Here is a 27988-nt window from a genome sequence, read left to right on the forward strand (position 1 = left end):
AAGAAATGTGTTGAGGTGATCGCAGATTTGCTGTTCCAGTTCAGACAATGTAGATTAGAATGCGTTACTAGTGAGTCATGGTATATGCCATTTGGTATCAATAGATTCTTACGAAAGTGCTAGAGTAATATGTTTATATGAAAGTGCTAGAGTAATACGTACATTGTGCGCAAGTACATTTTTAAGCTTGCACTCCGAGAGAACACTTTGAACAGGCTTCCTGGCCAACTCGGGGTCGAAGCTAAGAAGGCGAACATTGATGTCTATGCCGGCTTGTGTGCGCTGTCCCGCGTGAACACTGCTCGTCCGTTTTGGTCCGCCGCTTGGAGGGCATCGGCACTCTCTCTGCCCCTCGCCTGGCGCAGTCCTTGGCAAAGAACGCGGCGTTTGTTCCATGCCAGGGCACAGAGGAACGCCACAAGAACCAAGAGGAGGCCCAACAGCAGCAGCAGTGAAGCGGTGAGCCCCGTCGACATGGTTGCTTTGCCTGCACAGTTTATTTACTTTTATTTATTCGTAACTACTGTGGCCTTGAAAGTAGGACCATAACATGTGGGCATACAAACACTTCCACAGAACACAAAAAGAAGAGAATGAAACAGAAGAGGCAAGGCGTTGCCAACAAAATTACTACAGCATTCTACAACAGTATTCAAATATTAGAAAACGACGCAAGAGTAGTGTCATCCCGCACAAGCGCATAAAATATTATGTTGAAGCAACTGAGAGAACCAATACATATCACCAAGAACATTGCCACTCTGAAAAGCACCAAAAACTATTGAAGCTGCTATTCAAACAATGACAGCGACCTCAAAGCTACTTACTACATGATCAGCAAGGCTGTTTCATTCTGGAATGGTTTTAGAAAAATAGGAATATTTGCAGCAGCTCGTTGTTAACAAAGGTTTTACTGAAAGAGAATATGGCATGCGTGTAGCATAGCCACTAGAATAACAAATTATTTTCGAGGTGTCACTGCTGTAATGCCATTGATCAATTGGACGTAGAGGGGTTTATAGAGCAAAGACATGGACAATAGAGGGCATGCTGACCCGAAAGACGCGGATTCGATCCGGGCCGCGGCGGTTGAATTTAAATGGAGGTGAAATTCTAGAGGCCAATGTACTGTGCGATGTCAGTGCAGGTCAAAGAACCCAAGGTGGTCGAAATTTCTGGAGACCTTAACTACGGCGTCCCTCATAGCCTGAGTCGCTTTGGGACGTTAAACCACCAGAAAACAAGCACACACACACACACGCACACACGCGCACACACACATACGTGCATACACTCACACACACACACGCACACACACACACACACACACACACACACACACGCGCACACACACACACACACACACACACACACACACACACACACACACACACACACACACACACACACACACACACACACATGCATGAACGCACGCACAGGCGCTTTCAGCTGGCTTTATTAGCGGAAGGCCGCAGCTTATATAGTCTGAAGGGTCGGGAAAGATAAACAAAAGTGTTTTCTCATGTGGTACAAATGCCTACCTGCGCATACGTTGTTTTGCTGGCTCTAACAATCTTTTTTGCTTTTTTTGTTTTTTGCATTGTCATTTTTCCCCGACTATTATGCCTATATAAGCTGTGGCCTTCTGCCAATAAAGCCAGTTGATAGTTAGCGCCTGTGTGCGTATGCCGTCTCTCTTGTCTTTATTTGCGCTATAAACCCCCCAACATAAAGATGAACTACCAACTCGCCATACAGGAATTTTTAATGGACTACATTGATCAAGTGCGAAAAGAATTTCAAACGACAAATATGATTCCTATTAGTAGCACATGGTAAGAGCAACCAATCAGTTCGAGAACGAATGCGAATGAGTTCCCCAAACTGATTCAATGGCCAACGTCGTTCGAATGACATTGAAAATTTTTGACTAGAAGCTGATTATTGCATTAAATGGTAATGCCATTTCATTCGACTGACATAAAATTTGCTACTCTCACAGTGTGACCGCGGATGGTAGAGTTCTAATAAGTGGTATCAAACAGAACATAGTGAACATTAAGTGCTTCTCAAGATCTTACAGCATTGATTTCCTTTTCCTTAGTGTCGATATTGATACATTTGCTCTGATCACACCTTGAAGTATCTGCCTAGGATTGTGGCAATCCAGGCAACTATCGGGAAATTTTATGGTTTGTTGAAAATTATTTCTCTCGTCCATTCTCACCATCGCAAATCGTTTAGGAATACTCCTCTCGCCTCAAATTAGCGAGCTCCGTGCCTGCTAATTGGATATACGTGAGATTGACCGCAATAAAACAGGGTCTTAAACGGAGTGTTCAATACAAAACCTACACGAAATATGGAGCTTGAAGCATGACAGCATAGATAAGAGAAACAGCGTGGCCTCACTGAGAAATTTTTGTCGCTTGTGGAATGCATCATCAGGGCTTCAATGCCAAACTATTTAGGCACTGATGCGCAATCTGAAACGTCTGCTTAGGTTTAATATAGAATGCACGATTTGAGCACCACCATTTATGAAGAAGAATACAAAGACTCGCAAGGTGCCGAGGTCTCAGATAGCGGTAGAAGGAGCAAGAGTGTGGTGTGTCTGTAATTACCGGCACTCGAAATCAAAACCCATAGATCTGGGTTGAGAAAAAGCTCTCCCTTAGAACCTTCTTTTATTGCTGTTGAGAAGTGGAAATGTTAATTCGTTAACTGAAGTGGTGAGTGCCAAAGCTGCGAGCGGATCAGCGGTAAATAGATGCCTTTTACGAGTATATAAGTGACTCAGAACAAGAAAGAAAAAAGAACGCAGAGTTGAAAGGACCCCTCCAACGCACCCTGTTTCTCGAGCAGTATAAGCCCCACGGGCCGGCTGGACGCCGCGCCCAGCGGGTTGTCGGCGGTACAGGCGTAGTGCTCGAGGCGGCCCTGCCTCTGGCGCCAGCGCAGCACCGTGGAGAGCGGGGCCACGTCCCTGAGCGGCTCTCCATCCCGGCTCCAGGTGAGCCGCAAAGGAGGTGGATTGGCGTCCACTCTGCATCGCAGGCACGCCCAGCCCGTAGCGGCATTGCACGTCTCGAGTTGCACCTCAGGCGGGTCTGCGGAGAGTCCCAAAGAGAAACGTTTCGCTGGAATAGAAATAAAAAGAAGTGCCTTATTTACAATGAAATTATACCAGCAGGCCGCTTTTAGTTCATAAATTTTCCGCCCATTCTGAGCGCAAACTCAAGCGAATAACGTACCGAATCCACGACGAATCTGACAATGAAACTGAAGTCCAGCCTGAAAGCGATGAAGGCAAAGATTTCCGAAAGTGTTCGTCCGAATGGTACCTGGCAGAAAAACAACCTCCTCTCCTAGCATCGAAAGAGATTTAAACTAACGCTGGCGCAAATAGAGCGGCTTCGCTTCCCACCGCTTCAAACTAACCGTTCAGTGCCGCCGTGTCTCGCACTATGTATTATAATTACTGTGCGGCGCTTCCTAGTGAATAAATCATTGTTGTCCTCATCATCACTGTCGCCGCACTATGAACGAAGTGGCCGTTTGAGGTCACTATATTAGACGGTGCTGAAATTTTAGGAAGGCACTTACGTCGTGAACATGATAGAACCATTTTCTTCAACTTGCAGAATCGACTTCCCAGCCATGGCGGCTACAATGACTGCTGCGGAAACGAATAAGCGGGTTTTCCCAGAAAAAACTGACAAAATGACAGCTGTGAGGAATGCAGATCCTAAGAGTAAGCATAAATTTATAGCAAGAGCTAAGTGGTCCTAAAAGGAGATGATCCTGTGCGTGCATTTGACCACACTAAGTTTATAGCGATATCACCTTGAAAACATGAGCAACACTTGAGCAGTTGAGGAAATAGAACTATGGTATTGCCAAAATTCTAAGGCGACAAGAACTGTTTTTCCGCACAGAAATACGCCCTCATTTTGTGTCTTCAAAAATTAAAGACAAAAGCATTGGCGAATATCGCAAACTGACAAAAGATAAAAATGATTCTTCAATAGTTCTTTGTGTGACCACAGTGGACTTATTTCACGGCGACGTTCGAGAGCCCTCAATATCAGCAGTCCGCCTAAAAAAAGACAACAGCTAAGCCATGACTTATATCTCATCGTACGACTGAGATGAAAAACAAAAGCCAGCGCTACCATTTAGAGCCAACAATCGCGCAGTGCGATGTAGCGAAAATCATTGTATTTGCTCTGAAGCGGTAAGGGAAGGATGTGACCATAATGTCAAAGTTATCCACGCAACCTTGGTGACACTCGGAACACTACCACCGCAACACTGTTTACGCGCCCAAGTCCAAAGCATATGATGTGTTGACCATGCACCCTTTTGACTTCGTCGTTCCAATTTCCAAACAATGCAATACTTTTGCCTGTCCTGCATGTTGATTTCCTTTCACTATCATGTTGTCGTTGCTATGGATGCCTCACAGTATGGAGAAAAAACCAGTGTTGGTATTTTTTATTTTTTCTCTCTCCCTTGATTGGCTATCCACGCTCCGCCTTCCCGACTGCGCCCCCACTCACTTTCCGAATTTTCAGCAGTGGTCCTGGCTTGGCACAAGTTGAACAGCTGTTTTCCTTCTTTCATAATTATGACGGATTAATTATCCCTATGTTCCCCGCTAAACTCAACCACGGAGTAACACGCATTCCGGTTGCTTAAATTTTTGGTACATCTACACGTGTGTTATTACGGTTCGTATGGCTGCCTGGGCACAGAGTAATCCGTTTAAAGAAGGCTGCTGATGCACAGTGGCGAAGGCATCTATTCAAGGCCCCAGTCATTCCTCGCCCCTGCGCATATATTGCAGGGGCCATGTTTCGCAGATATCTGCTATTGAAAGAATTCGCAGCCTCAGCACTTACTTCCGCTCCCGACTACCAGCCACTTCTGTTCCCCTCGTGCAGTAAAGAGTGGCGATCGCGCAAGCTTAAGATTTCTCTTGCGCATCTACGTTGTCGCATATCTCAATTAAACTTCTATGTACATAGATTTGGTCTGGCGTCACCCCTTAGAGCCCGTCCTATGCTGAGCCTGGAACAATATATTATTTCTTGTCGCCTTGCCACCGCTTCTCTTTATGGAGGCGCCTGCTTTAACACCCGTTACGACAGCTCAGTCAGAGTTTATCTGCTGGAGTTGTTCTTGCTTTTGGTGCTTATAACCTTGAGCACCGGAACAGGAATGTGCTCTCTGTCAATCAAAGCTTCCTTTTAGATACAAAATGGCGCCCATCCTAAAATATTTTGAATTCCATCATATGGCTACTTGTGTTCAAAATTCATCCATATTCAAACATTCCAAAACTCTGCATATATAGCCCTCTTCATATTTTCAGTCACACAACGCACAGCAATCGATTTGTTGTTAATTTTAAACTACCAATCTGAATTCCGTTCTTTATTTTTTTTTTGTATTTGAAAAAAAAACGCGTTTGAGCATCTGCCAGTGGCCACCCGTGTCTTGGCCACTCCCCCGCAGTGGGCACGCGCCGTTTTCTCCTTGAGGATAACAACAGCAGCAGCATGTGCTCACAGTGCACGTCGAGGCGACGCGAGTCCTGCACGGCGGGTATCGCGGGTGTTCTGGGGTTGCTAGCGGCGCACACCAGTCGGCGGCCGTGGTCTGCCGGTGCGGGCCTCAGCGTGACCGTGGCCGTGCTCACGTTCCGCCCGTCCCAGTGGGTGAAGGCCGAGGCCAAGGGACGACCACCCAGGCTCCAGCGCAGAGAGGCTTCGGGACGCGAGCCCCACGCGACGCACTCCAGCTCGGCCGTGACGCCGGCCACCAGAGGACCCCGCCGCACCAGCAGAGCTTGCACGGGGGCCACTGCAACACCCGAAGATGAAAGACAGTGCGCGCTTGGGCTACTTGGTGCTTCAGATAACAGGCGACGTGGACACGAGCATTTCATGCTGAGAACAGATTACCAATAGTCCGCTAGGGTAAAAGAGTGGATTTCAAGAAAAGGCCAGCGCAGCAGGAAGTGGCCTAGGGTCAGTTGGGCGTATGACACCGGGGTCTTTGCGGGGAGCTAGCGCAGGTCATGTTTTATTAGAGGTCAGAGAAAGAGGCTGCTGTCCTGCAGCGGACGTATAGTTAAACTGGCCGATGACGAACGGCGGATTTAAAACATACGAACTGCACAAGGAACGACACACGGACAAGAGGCAGAAGAGACGAGTGCAGACTTTAAACTGGAGTTTTCTTATATCTGAAGGGCGCTCAGAGCAACTGCGGCGTTTTGTTCGTCTGATGCTTAGTGGCCTTGATCATTTTCTGCACCATTACGAGGCGCCAAATCGCCCTAGCGTCTACCCAGTTTGGCCGATTGTTAGAGGAAAGTTGTACAGCAAACCGCTATCAAAATAATCAAACATCCTCAGCCTTGATGAGTTTACTTTGGGACAGTGGCACTGCCGATAGAAGTCCAATCAGACGTGTCCTCTCGCTGCACAGCCAACAGCGACTATACCCACTTCCCAGTACGATTGGCGCTATCTATACACGTAGCAACACAGTGGGGAAAAGGTATCATGGTATAGAACTCGTTACCTGAAAACGTCGTTCAAGGTGAAAATTTTAGAAATGTCATTGATATTATTGCATAATATTGTCTTTTGATCCCCGGCTCTGATACTCTGCTTATCTGCAGTATTGTATTGTGACCATCAACTATGCATTTTTGAGATGTAGCCTTACTAAAATACTTCTTAGGCGTTACGATTATTGTTTTTTCACAGTATTTTGCCCATCCTGCTTGAACCATATAATATCTTCAGTATCGAGTAAATAAAAAATAAATATCACACTACACCAGCATTCTTCCTCGGATTTACGCATCACTGTGAAAATAAGACCTTCTTGAACTATTACTTCGAAGTTGTGTCTCCCCATTCTATTTCCTGCCACTTCCCGCTACGTTTCTTTGCTCCCCGTATCCACATTGTTATACGTTAGTAAACTTGTAGCAGCTAACTTAAGCAAGGTTGCTCACGGCTTTGAACCTAACATGACACAGGATGAATTTCGTCTTGGAGATACATCAAATGATTAATTGCTATACATGACCGCGTACCGTGCATCACGTGGCTCAATAGCACTCGCAGAACTGCCATTGTTTCGAGGGCGGTATTTTTGAAGCGAGCGCTTCACTGGGATAGGTGCGGCGCGTTTCGCGTACGCCGGTGTTTGACCTTCAGCCGATCTTCAGCCGAGCCACAGGTGTTCCGCCGCGCGCCGTCGCCGCCACCGGGCGCAGTTCGGGTGTCCACCGACATATGTGAGCCAGTTACTGCTCCATTTGCTAAAACCAATTTTCAAAAGCATGCGAAAAGCTTCACTACGCTAGGTAAAGCAGTCGTCCAGTAGGCCGGAGAATGACCATGAAGGACCTTCAGCCCAACCACGTTTATGCCTTCCTTAAGGCGTGGTTCTGGTGTCCACCGATATATGTGAGACACTTACCGTCCCATTTCTTTTCCTCAAAACCAATTTTCAAAAACAATCATCAATTTTCTTCGACAGCAAAGGACAGGCGCATAACTGGCTCCCTTGGACAGTGGACACCTCAGTCGGGCTTTAACCTACGTGGCGGTAGTGACAGACGTGCGCTGCATGCGTCGGCATTCACAGCATTGCAGCAGAAACGCGGCATTGATGCTACCGTCGGCGTTCATTGTGTTCATTGCCGTTGGCGCTGACAACATTCTCGACTCCGATGATTTTGAGGAAAGGGAGGCGCGTAGCTGGCTCCCAGGGACAGTGGACGCCGCAATCGCGCTTTGAGGTATGTGGCGGTGGGGAGAGAGAGATGTGGGCTGCATGCATTCGAGCTGGCAACGTTGTGGCAGACACTCGGCACTGCAGAAATAGGCCGCAGCGTTCATTAGTTGACCAACCTATCGCGATCAACCATTAATTTAACTTCGACCTGCCAGGGCGGCAAGGTGGGCGCACTGCCTATCCAGTGTGCGGAACGCAGTGTTACAGACGCCAAGCCGCATCTAGCTGCCCGATGCACAACAAATTTCACCGCGCCCCGCTGGGGCACAGCACCACGACTGCAATGGAGCGCCCACCGCTGTTGCTCTTTCAGGTGGCCCTTTTTCTCGGCGCGTCTCTGGAGGCACAGTCCGCAAAATCCTGCGCGAGCTCTACCGGGCATGATGGACGCGAAAACTGGAAGCGGTCGCCACTTCTGGACAGCTGCCACCGCCTCTGCTGGCAACCGGGATGGACCACACGTGTCGACGCTATCACCACAGGATGCACAGTATATCAACCGCCATTTCACCGCGCCCCGCTGGGGCACAGCAGCACGACTGCAATGGAGCGCTCACCCATGTTGCTCTTTCAGGTCAGTTACCTTGACTGCTCCTACTGCCGCGTAAAGAGCGACAATCGTTTTCTTATTGTGGTGTTGTGCCCCAGTGAGTGGTCTGTTGCTTTCATGTACTGTGACAAGTTTGTAAAAGACCTGCTGTGTAGAATCCTATTGCTTCTGTCAGGGGATGTTGAATCGAGTCCTGGCCCGGGAGCGGATGAAGTTCTAGCAACTGTCTTGCAAACTGTGCAAAGAATTGAATTAGGCCAGGATGATATCCGCAACGACCTTCGCGCTTTAAAGAATTGGCAGGCGTCCGTTGATGTCGAGTTGAGACAGCTGTCAGCTCGAATTCAGGTGCTAGAGGTGGACACTGCTGCTCTAAAAAACAGTAGTGCTTCACCAGTTCAGGCGCCCGAGGTTGCTCTCGAAATCTCGGACAAGTTAAAGTCTATCGAATCGCGCTGCGATGACGCCGAAAACCGTCTACGCCGTTCCAATCTCCTTTTCTTCGGCCTACCTGACACCTCTGACGAAACCTGGTCATCCGCTGAGACAAAAGTAATAAACTTATGCTCGGAAACCCTCGGTGTAACAGTCGAGCCGTCTCAAATAGAGCGCGCACATCGCCTCGGGAAGTACCAGGAAGGCAAATGCAGACCTGTCATTGTTAAATTTGCACTTTTCAAAGACAAACAGCTCGTTCTGGAAAAGGGGCCCAAATTCAAGAATACAAATTATGCTGTACGAGAAGATTTTTCGTTAAAAACACGAATATCAAGGAAACACCTACTTGATTTTGCGAAGTCACAAAACGCCACGTATAAACTTAGCGTAGACAGACTGCACATCGGTGACGTCACCTTCGTATTTGATGTTGCATCTGGGAGCGTCATTCGATCTACAAGATAGCTCACAAGGGAAAAGATAGCTGGTACAATCGATCATTCAAACTCTACTTGTCGTAATCACACGCCATCACGATTACACTTATCATGCACTAATATGCGTAGTTTGCTACCCAAACGTGTTGAACTATGTTCCTACCTGGATAACAGTGAGTGTGACATTTTAGCATTAACTGAAACGTGGCTTAATCCTGATATTTCTGACACTGAGGTACTGCCCGATACCAACGAGTACATAATCTTCCGCAAAGATAGAGAAAACAAAAGAGGAGGAGGTGTCCTAATAGCCGTCAAGAAGCGTATAGCATCTCATCTTGTTAATTTACCCAGTCCCCTTGAGATTATATGGATCTGCATTACGTCATCATTCGTTAATTCAATAATAGGTGCATGTTACAGACCACCAGATAGCTCCGCTGCTTTCATATCTCACTTGCGCGATAACCTCAGTGCCATAAGGACCAAGTTTCCTAAAGCTAATATATTTCTGATGGGGGACTTCAATTTCCCGGACATTGACTGGTCTAACCTCACCTCTGACTCTCGCTGTTCTAAAGACTTCATCGACTTAACTTTAGATTTTTCTTTAACTCAGTTAGTAAACCAACCTACACGCGGAACGAATATTCTTGACCTTGTTTTGACTTCATGCCCCGACAATTCAAGCATCGTCTCTACTAGTGAGGGATTCAGTGACCATCTGATTCTTAATTTTGCAGTTAGCATTCCATCACATACGCGGCATCTAACGTCTAAGCTCATCTTCAACTATAAAAAAGCTGATTGCAAAGCTCTTAACGTTGGTCTGCAAGAATTTTGCTCCTCGTACCTTTCCACTTTCTCTTCCCGTACCGTCAATGATAACTGGACCTTATTTAAAGAAAAGTTGCTGTCATTAATGGTTGCTCACGTACCACAAACTTCATTTCGGGTCAACATTTCTAAGCCATGGTATCATAGGTCACTTCGCACAATTAAGAATAAAAAGAAGCGCTTATTTAAAGCAATGAAAAAATCTGGATCTCCCTCTCTGAAACTGCAACAGAAAGACTGCGAAAAACAATACTGCCGTGCCGTTCGTAAAGCGAGACATAAATTTTATTCTCATGATCTTCAATCCCTTATGCGCAACAACCCTAAAGAATTCTGGCGTACAATATCCCCAACTAACACTCATGCCCAAATCGCTCTACAGGACAATACCGGAAATCTCATTACTGACGAAGAAAGTGCGACTATCTTTAACAATTATTTTACTTCAGTGTTCACCCATGAAGATCTTTCTAACATTCCTGCCACCGCCGAAGTCGACTACAGATATATGACCCCCATCGAATTAACTGTTGAAGGCATCGCGTCACTTATCAAAAACCTTAAAATGTCCACTAGCTCTGGTGTTGACGGAATCAACGCCAAAATTCTTAAACTCACTATAAACTCGAGCAGCTTAATCTTGTATCACATTTTTCAGCAGTCTTTATCTACAGGTGAACTTCCGTTTGATTGGAAAATAGGCAAAGTCATCCCCGTGTTCAAATCCGGAGACAGAAGTAACATCAGTAACTACCGACCTATATCTTTAACCAGTATTGCATGTAAGCTCCTAGAACATATCATTGCTTCAAATGTTGCGCAGCACCTTGAACAAAACCGCTTTTTTTAACCTCATCAGCACGGTTTTAGAAAAGGACTGTCATGCGATACTCAACTCATGGAATTTACGCACGAAGTTCTGACTAACATGAATGATAACCAACAGATTGATTGCATTTTCATCGACTTTTCTAAGGCTTTTGATCGGGTAGCACATTGTCGTTTAATTGCCAAATTCTCTGCTTTAAATATCGACTTATTAACGCTATCATGGATTAGAAATTTCCTCTCATTTCGCAAACAATTTACCAGTATAAATAATTGTTCATCCTCTCTCTCTGAAGTATCGTCCGGTGTTCCCCAGGGCAGTGTCCTGGGCCCGTTACTATTTTTAATATATATTAACGATCTGCCAACCGACATTACCTCTAACATCCGTTTGTTTGCTGACGACTGTATTATTTACCGCAGAATTTCTAATCAAACCGATCATATCGCTTTACAGAAAGATCTAGACCATATAACAAACTGGTGTTCCATGTGGCTAATGCCGGTCAACACCGATAAGTGTAAATTAATGACTTTCAGCCGTAAATTTTTAACTCTTCTTTCACCTTCTCGCTCAGCAGTAATCATGTGACAACAGCGTCCTCATATAAATATCTCGGCATTCACCTAAATCGAAACCTTTCCTGGTAGACACACATTAATAAAATTACAGCTAAGGCTTCACGAACCCTTGGATACTTAAAGCGTAATCTTCATGGTGCACCATCTGACACTCGAAAACTAGCCTACCAGACGTTTGTCCGCCCACAACTAGAATTTGCATCACCCATCTGGTCACCTCACCAAGCGTATCTAACACGTAATCTCGAATCTATACAGAACCGTGCTGCACGCTTCATCGCTCGTGATTATAACCGGCATTCCAGCGTCACTAAGATCAAGTTATCGCTATCACTTGAGTCTTTAGAATCACGTCGTACCGTAGCCCTTCTTTGTTTATTTCATAAAATGATTTTCAGTCTTCACAGTCACACATTACCTTTGTCACGGCCATGTCGCACATCTCATCGCCTCCATAATCATAGCAGCTTTACGCGTATTTTTGGTCATACAAAAGCATTCAACATGTCTGCTCTCCCACGTGCCATAAACTATTGGAACAGCCTTCCTGACGATGCTACTAATACCAGAAATCCTGCTACATTTCGTGATAAAATAACCGCAATCTTCGCCTAGTTGTCTCAGTTCTGTGTATTCTTGCGAAAAATGTTTTATTGCTGCTTAGTGTGAACTAACTTGTGCACTTTTTAGCCTCTCTGTCAAATCGTGTTCCATTTCCATGTTGCCACATTTTGAAACACGTAATTATTGTGTGTTGTATTACTTTATTTGTATTCTTCTGAGTGCCTCTTGCTAACTATTGTATAAAGTTTTTCTTCTGTCCTTTTTTTGTTATTTTGTGTTTTTTTTTGCGCTGTTCTCTAACTTCTATGTACTGCCCCACTCACACAATGCTCCAATGTAAAGGAGCCTGTGAGTAACTTGAATAAATAAATAAATAAATAACCAGGTTTAGCAGTAGTTGAACCGCAGCTAAACTTTTCTTTCACGGCTCTTACAACTATTTGCTTGGAGGTGTGAATACGTTTAAATGTGTCTAAGGAGGTACACTGGTGTATAGGCATTCGTCTCAAGAGGTGGTGACATGACGTGTAACGCGGTAAAGGCCCTGAGTGTACGCTGGTAGTGGCGGTGGTAGCGCTCATTCAAAATAAAAGGAAATACAAAAATTAAAAGCAAGGAAAAGATTTTTGCTAACCCCGGCATCTGCCATCACTACGGAAACACCTGAGCTGGGGCAGTGGAAATAAAGGATAGCAGAGAGAATGTAGAAATGAAATAAAAGAGGTGAAGGGACACTAAGAAAGGATAGGAGGAGAAGCAACATAAGCAAATACACTATTTACACGATAGCGAGAGCAAACATTTATTAAGGAAATAGAGAGGATGAGCCGCCGCAGTTGGTGAATGCCGACAACTTGGTCGCGTTCCTATAGCCGGGAATGCCGCAATGTCCCGCCGCATCGCGAACTACATATATACAGGTTGCACGAGTGTTGAGTCCATACGATGTGAACCAGGCAAAGGACGTGACCTGTATCAAGGAAGATTCTACAGCTACGTTTCTAGTAATCTTTGGCATACGTGTGGCAAGCGTGCAGAGGAAATCAAATACTGCGGCATCTTTTCGATAAAGAACTGGAAAACCTTTGTTAAGCGTTACTCTTGCAAAAGTGTGCCTAGAAGCATTGCAGGGCATTAAGTGAAAGTCATAGACTTGGCAGCGGTCATACTGCTTCATTAAAGGCAATGCAATAGATGCTCGCAAAAGAGGCAAAAGCAAAACTTTTGGCGCGGAGATTAGGTTATTGTAACCGGTTTCTTTCCGCTTGTATTTGTTCAAGAATGAAGCTAATTCTTTTAAATTTACTTTGCAGTAATGTGTAACGTGAAGAGAAACGAGGAATGCTTTAGATGCCGGAAAATATTTTTCTTTTGGCTGAGCAAAACTTTTTGGGAACCACCGACCGGACAGTTGTGTTTCTGGGCCCAGAAATGTATACTTGTCTGCACATCCATCCAAAACATGAAATTAACGTATGGGACATCCCGATCTAATTTGGGACTTAGACTGAAAACAACCTGGCGTTTATCAATTAAAATGTTATGGAGTTACTCGTTCTACGTTATAGATTGTGACGTGTGATTATTTTTCGTACACCAACCAGACACAATTTTTTTTTCATTTCAACAGTAATTCAGCCACGTAAGCGCTTTGTGGATGGTGTTTTAATCTTATCTAGCATAGCAATTTCCAGTCATAAAGCGGGTTACACTTCTTCGGCACCTTTTTAATCGATTCTTAATGAAAACAAAGTAATAACGATAACAAGAAAGTCGGCACAGACACTTGAGACTTCGTGTATGCAGTTGCCGCCGGATGCCACGAAGCTGGCAATTCTACCTATGCATGGCTGTACGTAGCCACCGCAGCGACGCTGCCGCACCTCTTCTGATCTGCGTGCTATTTTCGCGAGGCCAGTCGCCACCCTACCCCGTCCCGAGCCCCTTCTCCTACCAGCTGCCGCATCAGGTTGCATTCGAATGCGCCGACAGTCTGCAAGAGGCCATTATCAACATCACATTCATATATCCCTGGCAGTCCTCGTATACCACTCCGGGCGCAGTGGTGCAGCGGTGAAGCGGGTAGCTGCTGCCCTGCGATGACAGGTGCTGTCACCGGTGGGGATTGTGCGATCCAGATTGTTCTTCCCGAGTAGCCTCGCGCGAACAATCATAAAGTTCACCTCCACCTGCCAGGTTACATGAGGGCGCCATCTTTTATGAGTACCATCGAGTGTCAAAAAGACACAGGGACGAGCTTTCGCTCAATGGGGCAAGTAAGATTTACGCCTTAATAAAGGGCCTACTAGTTCTTGCAGACCACTACGTGATTTGCCAGCCACGTGTCACACAGTTACGCTCGTTCCGCAGCACCGCCAGCGTGCTCACGGAATACGTCCAGAGTGACGACGGCGGATGCGGCGCCGGCCACGGGTCGGCTTGCCGTGCAGCGCAGCTTCATCCCCTGGTGGCGCCTCTCGAGGGCTTCAATGCGCAACATGGAGCCCGTGCCGCTGGAGAACACCGTGGTCCCCGCGGCCGCCGAAGACGAGGGCCCCCACTGGTCCTGCAGCTGCCAGCGGATGCGGGCACTCGGGAACTCTGCGGACGCCACCGATGTGCGCGTGTACCGGTATGAAAGAGTGCGTTTTCGTACATCGAAAGGAAAGGCTGTCAGAATAACCTCCCAGCGACACAATTTTCATGGCACGAATGTTTCCTCTCTAAGGTCTCTATATATTAATTCGATAGCCTTGCAGCGTCGTATGGCATAAAAAGCGCTGACTGGAAAAGGAGGTGTGACGCCAAAGTGACATCATCGGGTCACGTCATTAGTTGTGACGGCACAATGACATCATTAGACTGAAAGTGACGGCACCAGACCAGAAAGGACGTCACTTCTGGTAAATGCATGAATAGCTGCTAATGCTGTCCCATTGCCAACACATAATGTGTCCTGGAGATTTTAACTATATGTGACAGCAACCTCACACAGTGGTAAAAATAATTTATTGATCTTTAGTTCTGCATCAAAGACATGCCATGAAAACTGGGGAAGTGAGGGAAAAATGCACCTGACAACCCAAGTTTTAAAAAAATTGTTCACAGCAAACTATGCACGACGCACGGCGTCCAAATATCCACAAAATGAGCATAATATACAGCCCTGAAACGTGCGCATGAACTTACCTAAACATGCCGGAAATACAAGGAATATGTGCGATGCAATTCCGTCGCTCGCACATATACCCCTGCTCTTATTTCACCAAAACCCGAGTCATTATTCGTTGGCTGCTAAAAGAATGGTCTATGAGGTCTCGCCACTGCGCAATCACGTTGTGATTAAAGCGCGTAGTTCAATTTTCTCCTTGGTTGTATTATTATTCCGAATGCTTTCTCACCAACTGGGCGTGGCATCACACACTGCTTACAGCGCTGAGAGAGTGGTATTTCCTCCCGCTGCATATCAAAAGAACAATCCTATAGATTATTTATCTTCCTTCCTTAAATGCATACCTTCCGGAGGGCTACAATAGAGCTCTAGTGGTTCTCCCTGCACCAGCGAACCCAGCTTGGAGCTGACGACGTTGCCATCCGCGTTGGTGATCGTTGGCGGCGACATAGGACCTGAAAGAAACATGAGGTCAGCTGAAATGACTGTTCCTTGAATCCACAGGAAAGTGCACAACAGCAGAGTCAAATTAATTTCAACCAGATGTGCACCATAATCATTGAATAGAATTGTAACTAAGACTGGTTACTATAAATTTTAGGATCATTTGGTGAGAAGCACAAAGCGTTATCAACGAAATACTTGATACGGCAGGGGAGCAAGGCTGTTTTAAGTCGACGCTGCCTGAATGGCCCAAAAATGGGGGCCTATTTTGGGGAGGAAGAAAAAAATTTGCCTCTCAGATGCCATTTTGAAAAAGATGTTCCTTACTCGGCGATTTAAAACGCTGAGTTTAAACGACGTTGAGAGGTGGTCGAATAAAGAGAGGTGAAATTCACCACCAGGAGTACGAAGTCATAATGCTTTAAAGTTACGGCTGGCATACAAATTTCCGGCCGGGCGTCGCCGCGCTGTTGAATAATAGCTGCGCCTAATGCATGGCCGCCAGTGTCGCTGTGGACCCCGCGATTTCAGTGTGGTCGGATATATCCAGAAAGTAACTGGAGATATGACCCGCTATATATTCAGTCAGAAGGCAGCCTTGTTTAAGGCTCTTCACAACGGGCGCTTTTTTTTTTAGTGCTCGGTACAGGCTGGGTTAAGAACGTTCGGAGAGTGAGAAATAACTTTAATTTGCACCCGTCAAAAATGACGGGGGAGAAGGCTATAGCCCAAACCCCTATTCATTCCCCTAACCGTCGGCCCGAATCCCTTGGGACTCGGCGGCGGTCACGGCAATACCGATAACTTTGCGTTGTTCCTCTGCTTCGTGGTTGAGCAATAAGATCTCCCAGGATTGTACATTTCTATTCGGATAATTATTGAAAGGGAAGGTCCAGCAGATTATGTTGGCTAGATCTGCATGCTATTGCAGGGCGTACATCTAGGAATAGACTTCTGGATGCCAACTGTACAGTTGAGGGTTCGGAAACACCCCAGTTTGCAATTTCCTCCACATGATTTCCTCTTTCCTATTGAGCTGTTTATCTCCTGCTGGATAGATCTTACGACCGAGCTTATAATGAGAAATTATTTCATTGAATGTTGTGAGTTCGTCACCCGATGTGAGGAGTTCCTCGCGTGAAGGCGGCGAGTCAGCGGCGATCGACCGGAAAGTGTGCCCTCAGGCGGTCGCGTGCGCCTTCTCGTTCCCCCACAGGCCCTGATGAGCAGGGGTCCAGATCAGTTAGATTAGCTCTGATGGTACTTGCCCTTCTCTTAGAACTTTGCTGGCCGCAGCAGAGATTCTGCCCATATCATTATTCTTAATGGCCGCCTTAGAGTCACTCACTATCACCCTTGTACCGTTTTGTATTACTGCTAAAGCAATGACAACTTCTTCTGCGTCAATTGCACTTAGAGTAGAGAACGTTCGGAATGTTTTTTTTTTTTTGCGCATGCTGGAATGATGCGTGAACAAGTTATTCTTTCAGAACAGCTGTGCGAAAGGCGGTGAAATGCTACGGCTTCATGAGTACCACTCTATCAAATACCTATAGACACAGCGATCAATTCAAAAAGATATGCTGTTCTGATAACCCACCTACCACCTCGAGGGCGTAGGAGCTCCATCGTCCGTTGCCCCACGAGCACTGGTAGCAGGCGGAGTCAGCCGTCCCGAGCTGCATCAGCCTCAGCGAGGATCCGTTGACTGCGACGCGGCCGTGTTGTTGTGCGGGCATCACAGGCTTCCCATCCTTACCGGCGGCAGAAAATAGAGGCAAAAACAAGCAGCCCTCATTAGTCTCTTCAGAGCTGCAGAGTTAAAATGACTGCGAATACCCAGCGCCTTCTCCAGTGAAGTTTCACGTTTTTTAACCCATACAACTACATCGATCCGAGTGCATTTGTGCATTGTTGTTATGATTCTCGCAGTAGCGCCCCTGGGCGGTATGGCAGCGCATAGGGTTATAAGGCACAATCACTCCCTAGTTGCACTGAAAGAAGGTATTATATTACAACATTTTTGGCTTTCGAAAGTAAAGAACCTCGCACGATTCTCGTGACACAGTATTTACCCAATTTTAATGGCATCTTGTACATTTCAAACGGAAACAGAGAGTTGATCGAGCAGAACGTGTATTTTACGTGATTACTCCATACATTTGAAATATCATGCATTTTCAAAATTTTCCATGTCATGCTCACAATATTTCACCTGAAAACGGAACAGAGCATAAGGAATGTTCTCAATAAAACAAAACAATATTTAGTCAATGAAACATCGGAAGAATTCGCTCAACAGATTTGGGAGTGCAGATGCACGAGTACACCGAGCGTTCCGTAAAAGTAAAAGTTGGCTTCCTGCCGATTATCGCAACCTCTTAGGCAAGGATAGTAAATACCTTTAAGCTTCGTGTAAATGCAAAATTGGTCACTGCACATTATTTCAATTTGAATGCCCTTTCTTAAAGTGTTTTCCAATATATATTCACATCTCAATATATAATCACATCCAATATATAATCACATCTTTAATCACATCCAATATATAATCACATCTTTAACACATCCAATATATAATCACATCTTTAAAAACAGGCCATGGCCTGCGTTTCGCGCTCGCGCGCGCACCTTGCGCCACTCTCACTGGACGGGACTCCGATTCATTGGCGTAAATCGGTGCGGTACCTCGGTCTAGACATCGACTGGCGCCTTTCCTTCCGCCCCGCGGCGACCAAGGCCTGTCTGCAGATGAAGAGGATCACCGCCGCCGTGCACAAGCTCGCCGCTCGAGGCCAGGACATCTCCCAGCAAGCCGCGCTGCGGCTATACAATGCCGCAGCTTTGGGGGCGGTGCTCTATGCGCTGCCGCTCGTCACGGTGCGCAAGCCGTGCTGGAAGAAACTCGAGCTCCAGCACCGCAAGTCCCTGCGCGTGTGCCTAGGCCTGCCCAAAAACTCGCAGTGCGCCGCAACGTTGGCCGAGGCCGGAGCGTGGCCACTTGAGCTCCAAGCAGCGCGCAGGGCACTGAATCACATCGAACGGCTTCACCGGGCACTGGACGGCGGCTCGCTGCTGCAGCGTATGCGCTCGCCCCCGCGCTCACGAATGGGCGCGGGGCTGCTCGAGTATGAGCAATTGACACAAGGCCAACCACCCTACGGGTCCTGCGCGCCCTGGCCTGCTGCCTCGGAGGTACAGCGAGAGATCGTCGGCATTGCGGGAAAGCGGAGCACACCACTCTGTGCTGTGCAGCAGCTGGCCAGAGTCGTCATACACGAGGAGCTGCAGGACCATCTCCTCGAGTACACCGACGGCTCAGTGGCCCGCGACAGCTGCTCCCTTGCTGCGGCGGCTACCATCTCCGCCCTGCGACTGCACAGCCAGCAACACGCAACCTTCCTGGGCTCCTCCACCACGGCGGAGTTGATTGGGATCCGGCTCGGGCTAGACCTGCTGCTCGGCCTCGGCCCTCCGCTGCCCAGGAGTGCTCTGCTGTGCGACTCCCGCGCCGCCCTCAGCCGCCTGCAATCTAACGGCCGCGGTACCCCACTAGTGCGGGAAATTCGCTCGCGCATCGAGCGCCTCGCGCAGAGAGGATGTGCCATGCTTGCACAGTGGGTGCCCGGTCACTGCGGCATCGCCGGCAACGAAGAAGCTGACGACCTCGCGACCGCTGCACACCAACTACCTGCCAGCGATCTGCCCCTTGCGCTGGAGGACGTGCGTGCGGCCATCCACGACCATCTCCGAAAGCAGCACCCCGACCCACGCATCGCAGGAGGTGAGCGCTTCGACAGTATCACCGGCTGTCGCGCACTTACACGGTCACAACGTGCAATGATCCTCAGCGCGCGCAATGGCTGCGTGTGACCCGGGGAACGACGGGTGCGTCACGGAATCGCGACGAGTGATGTGTGTGACGGACGCGGTGCAGTGGAAACACTAGAACACCTGCTCCTTCACTGTGCCGCGTTCGCCGATGCTCGTCGAGATATGCTCGCGGCCTATAGGGCGCAGGGCATACTACCAGACTCCATCAAGACGCTATTGTGGCCGCAGGGCAGTGCGCGCACTCGTGAGCGAACATTGGTGAGTCTCTGTGCATTCCTCGAACACACGGGCTTGACGTCGCGTCTGTTCTCCGTCAGGTAGTTACATGCAGTGACCGAACGCCCCGCGAGTTCTACCTTGAACGATTAATAACTGGACGCCCCACTCCAGTTGTAGCCAACACAGTCCTGTGCGCGTGTGTGATTTAATTCCTCTAAAATGAACTAATCACGCGCACAACCTGGACACATTTCTTATTGTGTAAATAGTTTGTACATATTACTTCTCCCCCTATCCTCTCTTCCTGTCCCCTCACCTCTTTCTTTTCATTTCTCCATTCTGCCTGCTTTCCTTTATTTCCGCTGCCCTTGCTCAGGTGCTTCAGTATCAATGGCAGATGCCGGGGCTAGCAAAAATCTTTTCCTTCCTTTTTACTATTATTTTAATAAACAACCACTCCCACCACAAGCTTTAAAAACATGGTCACCGCACTGCAAGTCTGAAAGCCACTGCAGTAAATGTTTATTGGCAAACGACTAGCTTCCGGGTTTGAACCCGACCACGGCGGCTGCGTTTTTATGGAGGCAAAATGCTTAGGCACCCGTGTGCTGTGCGATGTCAGTGCACGTTAAAGATCACCAGGTGGTCGAAATTATTCCGGAGCCCTCCGCTACGGCACCACTCATTTACTTTCTCCTTTCACTCCCTCTTTTATCCCTTACCTTACGGCACGGTTCAGGTGTCCAACGATAAATGAGACAGATACTGCGCCATTTCCTTTCTCCAAATACCAATTATTATCATTATTAAACGACTTGCTTCCGCTAAAAAAACAATGCACTTGATAGGAGAAGCTTGTGGACTCCAGACACGCATGAAATACTAAATGATCTCAGGACAGCAGCATTACGCCGTGCTTCATTGTGCGCCGAGTTAGTAATAATAATAATAATAATAATAATAATTGGTTTTGGGGGAAAGGAAATGGCGCTGTATCTGTCTCGTATATCCCTGATCGCGCCGTAAGGGAAGGGATAAAGGAGGGAGTGAAAGAAGAAAGGAAGAGAGAGGTGCCGTAGTGGAGGGCTCCGGAATAATTTCGACCACCTGGGGATCTTTATCGTGCACCGACATCGCACAGCACACGGGCGCCTTATCGTTTTGCAGAGTTAGAGATGTTTTCTTTTTTGTTGATACAACTTTTCATGCAATAAAACCAGTGCACCTTTTTCATGCTTTGATTGTATCTTTTTTTTGCCGCAAATTTTTTTTAATATTAAGATTAAGTTCAAAAGAAGGATATTCAAATTAAGCCAACGGGCAGCAGCAAATTTTGCATTGAGAGGAAGTTCAAAAGCTGTTGCCAGGCATTGACTCTGGGCAATTGACTTTCAGTTCAAATAACATTCGCATTTTCATAAGGGTATTTCAAATGTGGAATTGGTAACGCTTACCAGCACTGAAATAACGAAGCATAAAAACGTCTCTGGCTGCTCAGGTACAATGTTGCGAACATGCACGACTTTCCTCACGATAATGAGAGCTGGGCAAGCTGCCAGCTTAAGTCTAATCCTTTTAACGAAAAACAATGAACGAATAAAGTAAAAAGATGACAAACGCTACGTCCTGCGGACCAGTGCAGCCAACTTTGAAGAAAGGTGCATCCTGCAATTTCTTAACGCCGCTGTGTTTCGTGGAATCGAAGCCACAAATTCGTAACGCTAAACATGAGTCCATCACAGCTAATTCGTGTTTGTTCTTACTGCTACCTATACTATATTTCATGAAAAAAAATGTTATCCAATCGTTGTTGCTGCTTAACTGAGGTGAACGTTGCATTCGTAGGAGCCGAAGACGACTCTGTCTTTCACGCCCTATTAAAATGAAAATGTGGCGTTTCGGAGCAGTGCTTTGTTCGCCACCACAAGCGTTGTTTTGTAACTGCAAGCTCAGAGTGTCGCAGTTCTTTTCACTGCCTTTTTCCATCTGTCCAGCTCTCGCTGCACTAATTGAGCAATTGAGCCCTCTGTAAAGCCCATACGCAGTCTGGGTCAACACAATTGTAGGAAGAGGAGCTCCTGTCACCCTACTTGTTGTGATCTTTATCCAGCCCGGTCATCAGTAAACAGTTTGTCATTTGTCTTTGTTCATTTCGAAAAACCAAAAATCTTCACCACAGTAAATGTTAGTGTGCTTACTCGAGAGGGCACAAAGGTTCACAAAGGGCAATTGGCGACAAACCAAAAGTCAACAAGGTTCTTTTTGGGAGCCAGGAAACAGAGCAAGGAATTTTGACAGCAGGAATGAGTGATATATTTTTTATGAAGGAATTTACGTCTTATGCTTCCGGCAAGAATGTACACAAAATAAAGCAGGCTAAAGTCGTATATGCACTCTTGTCTTTATTTCTTTTTTTTTGCACCCCACTTGCTCCCCTAACGGACTGAAGGCGCCACCACCTGGCGGCCAATCTAGAAACTACGCTCGAGGGACCGTCCCCGCCTTTCAAGCATCGCTAGGCGAGTGCCGGTAATTCGCTATCATGATTTTCTCCTGTTTCGATTGCGGGATTAATCAATTTGCAGCGGTAGCCGGCGCAAAAGGGGCAGTTTTGTAAGAAGGTGAGTACGCTTTCAACCTTGCAGTCGTAGAGGGCATCACTGTCTGCATCCGCAGCTCGTACGACTCGCTCAGCCCGTCCATAAACCCGGCCGGGAAGTAGAGTTCGTGATTTGCATGTCCTTCTTTCCAACTATGTTTCATCGCTTCTACAGTATAGTTCGCTGTTCTTTTTTTCCCCTAAACTGTCCTGCATGCGTCTTAGGCGTGCACGTAATGGTTGTGTCTGCATCCGTTTGCAATAATACATGGGCGAAGTGAAGGAAATTGGAAGCCCCGATTGCTTAATATCTCATATACTATATCGGAAGACCCCTTTCAGTCCTTCGAAAAGCGTGGTTCTGTCGCGATATTGCATGCTTCCACAAATCCAGGGGATAACTGTATTCACACACTTTATTACTCATTTTATCCTGCGTGGTTTGTTGCCTCTTATAGTTCTGCTTCGGGTCGATACTATTTATCAGCCTGACCGCGGCGTCCGCTGCAGGACCAAAACTTCTCCCATGTCTCTCGAAATAACCCTGTCCTGTAAAAGCTGCGGCCACGTTATACCCTCCATCTCCCTAATATCATCTCTCTACGTAACTTTTACGTAACTTTTGGCCGCCTACTGCTACGCTGGCCTTGTCTTGGAAGTTGCATGATAGTATAGAATCCAAACTGAGAACGCGATGTTGTTACATTCACTGTATTTTTTCAACCTCCCTTCATTCGCGTCCTGGAAGTGTGAAAGCAATAGCACGCATATTCAATGCCACTGCGGTACCATGGATTGTAGATAGGCAATTTTACATTCCCTTCGTGACGCTGGTATCGCACACACACACACACACAAAAAGAGTGTTTTCGCCGAATGTTCCAGCATAAGGGAAGGCCGTTTCGCCAAAACATACGCCATCTGTGCGCCTATGTTCCTCATCGCGCGCTGCGCGTTACGTTCATGCGTGGGCGGTTTCATCCGGCACCCAAGTTTTAACTATTGCCCTCTGTTTGCAGTGCTTGGCGTTGCAAGGTGCACACCGAAATTTCGAGGCAAGACCAAGCGGGCAATGGCAATCATGCTGCTCTGAACTGCACCTTAAGCACGCAGGAATTATTGGAACGAATATTTTTTCTCATTATTGATCCTTATATGGTTGCACAACTGCCGACTTAAACGGATTCAGCGAGCAATAACTCAATATCTAACTTCCGGTGCGTCAGGCTTCACTCTCTTGCGTACATATCAAGCACGCCACAAGCGGCGCAGCGGTTGCTTCGCATGGTGCGTAGGGACATAAACTGTAGCTTTTTCTAAACAAATTCCTCTGAATAAGCAAGTAAGACGAACATCATCAAACCGCCGTGAAAGAGTGCTAAAGTATAATTTATGGATTTGCCTTTTTTCTCTTCAATGTTATTTGCGAGATTAGCACAGTTTTTGTCTGGCATGGTATAGTACAAATATGGTATGGTACGGTACGCTATTACATGGTATGGTATGGTTTGGCAGGGTATGAGTAGTGCGGGATGGTATAGTATGGTGTGACAGACGACGGTACAATATGGTAAGGCATGATCTGGTGTGGTAAGATGTGGTATGGCGTGGTCTGGTATTCTGTGGTATGGTGTAGTGCGTATGGTATGGTATGGTGTGATATCCTACGGCATGCTGCGGTATCTTATGGTATGATATTATAGTATATGGGACTAAACGTCGCAAAGGTCCCCATGGGCTTTCTAGGGGACCATAGCGGAATGCTCTGGATTAATTTAACCTGCGTTAAGATCGCGCAGCGTACCAGAGTTTTAATGAAGAAATGCATTTACCTCTCCTTGTTTGACCTCTCCTTGTCCGCAGCTTTCTCTCCTTCAGTGGGCCATCCACACCGCGAGAAAACTTGTGAAAATAAAGCACACGTGGAAAAATATACTTTTAAATGCGATTCCAAGTTACACCACAGCGCATAGGTGTCATTAAGTGTGTTTAACTACTGCGCTATCTACTTTTTTACTTTTTATTTACTCCTTTGGACAAGAAAACGACATACACTCAGACTTTGTGAACGCATGAATTGAAGTTCGGCTCACGGGGAAAACCAATTTTTTGTTTAACATCACTAAGTCGTCAAGAATGGTGTTCCACTCAGGGGAATCATTTGCGCCAGAGATATTTCCTTCAGGAGTTAAATACTGTCAATTAAATTTTATCAAGCTTTGCATAAAATTACGTCGGTACGACGGAGAGACATTGTAGTCTTCCACAAACTGCTGAGACCCATGAACATAAATGTATCAAACGGTACGTCTGTGCCTTTCTGCTGGCGAAAACCTGACCCCGCAAGGTGATATGCGGAGTTCATTGTTGACGGTGCGCTGCAAAATATCCCAGCAAAATATGGGACCCTATCTCTCAATAAAAGCATATTTTATAGCTTTCGGTTTTTAGCACAGCAAACAGCTAGTTCCCAGAACCAGTCAAGCTTGCGGAGTTTTTGACACGTACCTGAATGGGTCACTACCTAAGGCGTTTTGCTGCTAAGCACGTGAACAGGGGATTAAATATTGGGTCGGAGGCTGCACTGCGGCGGGAGCAAATTCACATGGCCGCTGCACTCTGTACAAGGCATCGCACGTTAAAGTACCCAGTAATACGCAGCCTTCCACCACAGCTTCTGTAACAGAGATTCGGCATGTTAAACTCGAGATATCCCCCAACCCCCATCCCACATAACTGGTGGACATTCGGTGTCTTCGTCTCCCGGCTGGCTAAGGCGGCTGCCCTTTAATGCTATCTGTCCATCGTCATGACGTCAAGGTACCCGAAGTCATTTCGCAGTAATCAGTGCTGCAGTTTTAACGAGGTGCAAGAATGAGTGCGCGTCTGTGTCGGTTTGTTGACCTAGTTATCCTTCACAATTCCATTATCATTTCACGCTTAGTTTCGTGCCCTTTACCCGCAAGTCGTCATTGCGGATTTATTTCTTTATTTTAATTTTATTCTCGCCCCCTTTTGAATCCGCAAGCCCCTAGCCTTAAAGCGCTCCTCCAATCAGCAGGCTCAGTTTCTTCCACGTGCCCTTGTAAACAAGAATGTACCTGTTTCTCCACTTTTATTAGGCCCCCTAATACCGTTTAAAGATTTTTGATTGGCTTGCTTCGCACGTAAACGCTTTTTTGCATGATCTTATTTTGACTGGGTACTCCCTATTTTCCTATTTAAAAAAACTGCAACGCCATTAAAACTTCCTAGTCATTCTTAAGGTAACAAAGAGGTGCACTTTTAACCAACACATAAAATTTACCATCGCAGTGAAAAGAAAAAAGAAAATTTTTTCTCAGCAGTGTTCTATATTTTCAGTGCTCATCATAGCAATAAAGCAGCTTCCCCGTCACTCAAACGCTAACTGCTGCACTGAGTTATGTGAGTGGCTATGGATTGGCACAGCCATCAGCAGGTGTCAAAACTGACAATCATGGACGCATGTGACTTGAAAACATAAGGCGAACCTTTAATATTTACCTCGAGATCACCCAGAAAACTTCAGTAGTCTCCCTTGTACACTTCGGAAATTGTGGTGTTTACCTCAAATTCTAAAATAACTTATAAGAAGCGAAGCGGTCTTCCACTTTTTCTGCGGAAAGCGTGGTGTAATTTATTTCGCATGCAAAAATAATGCTATTCATATCTGGGCCACAATATCACCGCTCCCTACTGCACTTTTCGCGATATTGAAATGAGTACACACCTCTGCAAGCAAGGCCTCTTATTATTTTGAAATTCTCGAATAAAGCCAGCGTTTTATGAAGTGCTCAGAACATAAAATACTGCATTCGCCACCAAAAAACTTCAGACAAACATATATTTTCTGAAGAAGGAAGAGTTAAATCCACACGACCCCTATAGTTGCGCTAAAACAAGATTTGTGCTTCACTCGTACGTTCTTTCGGTCTGCAGGTCCACATTCAGATTTTTTTAATGCGGGCGAAACATTATATAACGAGAGCTCAATATATTTCAATACAGAAACGTACTTCAGTTCGTTTATTTTATTTATAATCCATTTTCAGCACTTTGAAAAGGACAGAGAGAGCGAACGAACGCATGCTAGAATGCTCCGACGAGGAAAAAACCAGCGTTCACTATTTCCCCGTGAATTCAAATGTAGAGCACACACAAGCAAAGGAGAATGAACGCCACGTGCAAGCCTCCAACCTCTCCTTGCCGTCTATTTCGTTGTTTTCAGAGCAGGTAAAAATAGTAGCAACCAACCACATGGTCTACTTGTCCCTTGAGTTAGGACAGAAGCTCGATCCAACACATTGCTCCAGTTGGGAGCCCAGTTCCACAAAATGAGTTTTTGCAAACGCGTCTTACTTTTATATTGTGCATTTCTATGCAAAAACGGTTCGGCATAAACGCTATCCTGAATAATATACACCTGCTTAATTAACAAATCTCGCCCCCAACATTCGCCTAACTTAAACGATGTAATTAACCTACATTTTAGCACTTTCCATTTTGCCGGACTTTCCGCTATATTTTCAGACAACGGCGGAGTATTGAATATGCTCATTTCTCCGGATGGAGGCAGTAAATATCGTCCACTGGCCTTGACTACAGTGTTCCGTGTGTCATGTGTCAAAATTCCTTTCGCATGGAGATTGATTATGACGCCTCACGGAAACCTCATCATTACTGTTACTTGCCTTATTAAAAAGTAGAAGACAGCGCATTCAGAAGCATTCTGAGTGTCCGAGAATGATGCTGCTACACAGGTTATGTCGAGCTTGTAATGCGCTGGAAATTAACCTACTACTGTGTAAAATGCAAATCAGTGTGAAGGCGTTCCCCTTTTTAAAGCGCTCTACCACAGTTTATACTAGCGGCAAGAGCGAAATGCAGTAAAACTTAAAAATAGCTAAGTCCGTCGTCCCTGCATCCCTCATCGCTACATTTGTCGAGGGATCAGGTGTCTTCACATCAGGCAAATACACTATTTCTTAGGCCAACATATTCTCATAAAGATTGTCTGTACATTTTCTGTAGACTCCTTACAGACTCTATTACATTGCTATACATAGTTCCTTTTGTCTTCTGTTGCCTGTAGATAAAATTCTACTGAAAGTGTTTGTCCATCATTTCCATAGACTGTCTATAAAATTTATTTACAAAACTGTTTGGACATTTTATGGGGTGTCTGTCCAAAGACATTTCTTTAATCCTGTGAGGGCAGAAAGGATTAACTTCATAGTGGACGTAGACTGCTCAAGAAAGGGCAAGGACCTGAAGCACAAAGCAACGGGGGTTGCGAAGTTCTCAGGAGGTGACCTTGCCACACAACGCGTGCTGCTATGAGTGAAAGGACGGGTACTCACCTTGTACCACCGAATGTGACTGCCGTCCTCTTCCCGGTCGTGGTCGACGCCGGCGCAGGGCACGGACACGCTGGAGCCCCGAAGCACTTCCCGCCGAGGCACGTGCAGACATGTGGACGGCGGAGCAGTCTCCTGGAACGCCAGCCGGGACGCGCCTCCGAGCAGGCACCACGGGAAGACCACGACCAGCAGCTCCGGCCAGGGGACGCAAAGGCTCCGGACAACCATTGTTCCTGCTTTGCTTCGGCGTCCCCGTAATACTCTTTGCTGAAAGTA

At 46.5% G+C, this 27988-nt stretch overlaps 1 protein-coding gene across 1 annotated transcript; it reads right to left on the reverse strand.

Moving 5' to 3' along the window:
- Positions 1-21: 21 nt before the first annotated feature.
- On the reverse strand, positions 22-27961 carry LOC144134961 (advanced glycosylation end product-specific receptor-like). Its single transcript, XM_077667747.1, has 7 exons — positions 27713-27961; positions 17280-17433; positions 15580-15690; positions 14452-14664; positions 5578-5871; positions 2853-3113; positions 22-487 (listed from the first exon to the last, which is right to left on the reverse strand). The coding sequence occupies exons 1-7, from the start codon at positions 27938-27940 to the stop codon at positions 264-266; spliced, it is 1485 nt and encodes a 494-aa protein (XP_077523873.1). The 5' UTR covers positions 27941-27961; the 3' UTR covers positions 22-263.
- Positions 27962-27988: the final 27 nt, after the last annotated feature.

This window comes from Amblyomma americanum, chromosome 5 (assembly GCF_052857255.1).
Source record: "Amblyomma americanum isolate KBUSLIRL-KWMA chromosome 5, ASM5285725v1, whole genome shotgun sequence".
Lineage (NCBI taxonomy): Eukaryota > Metazoa > Arthropoda > Arachnida > Ixodida > Ixodidae > Amblyomma > Amblyomma americanum.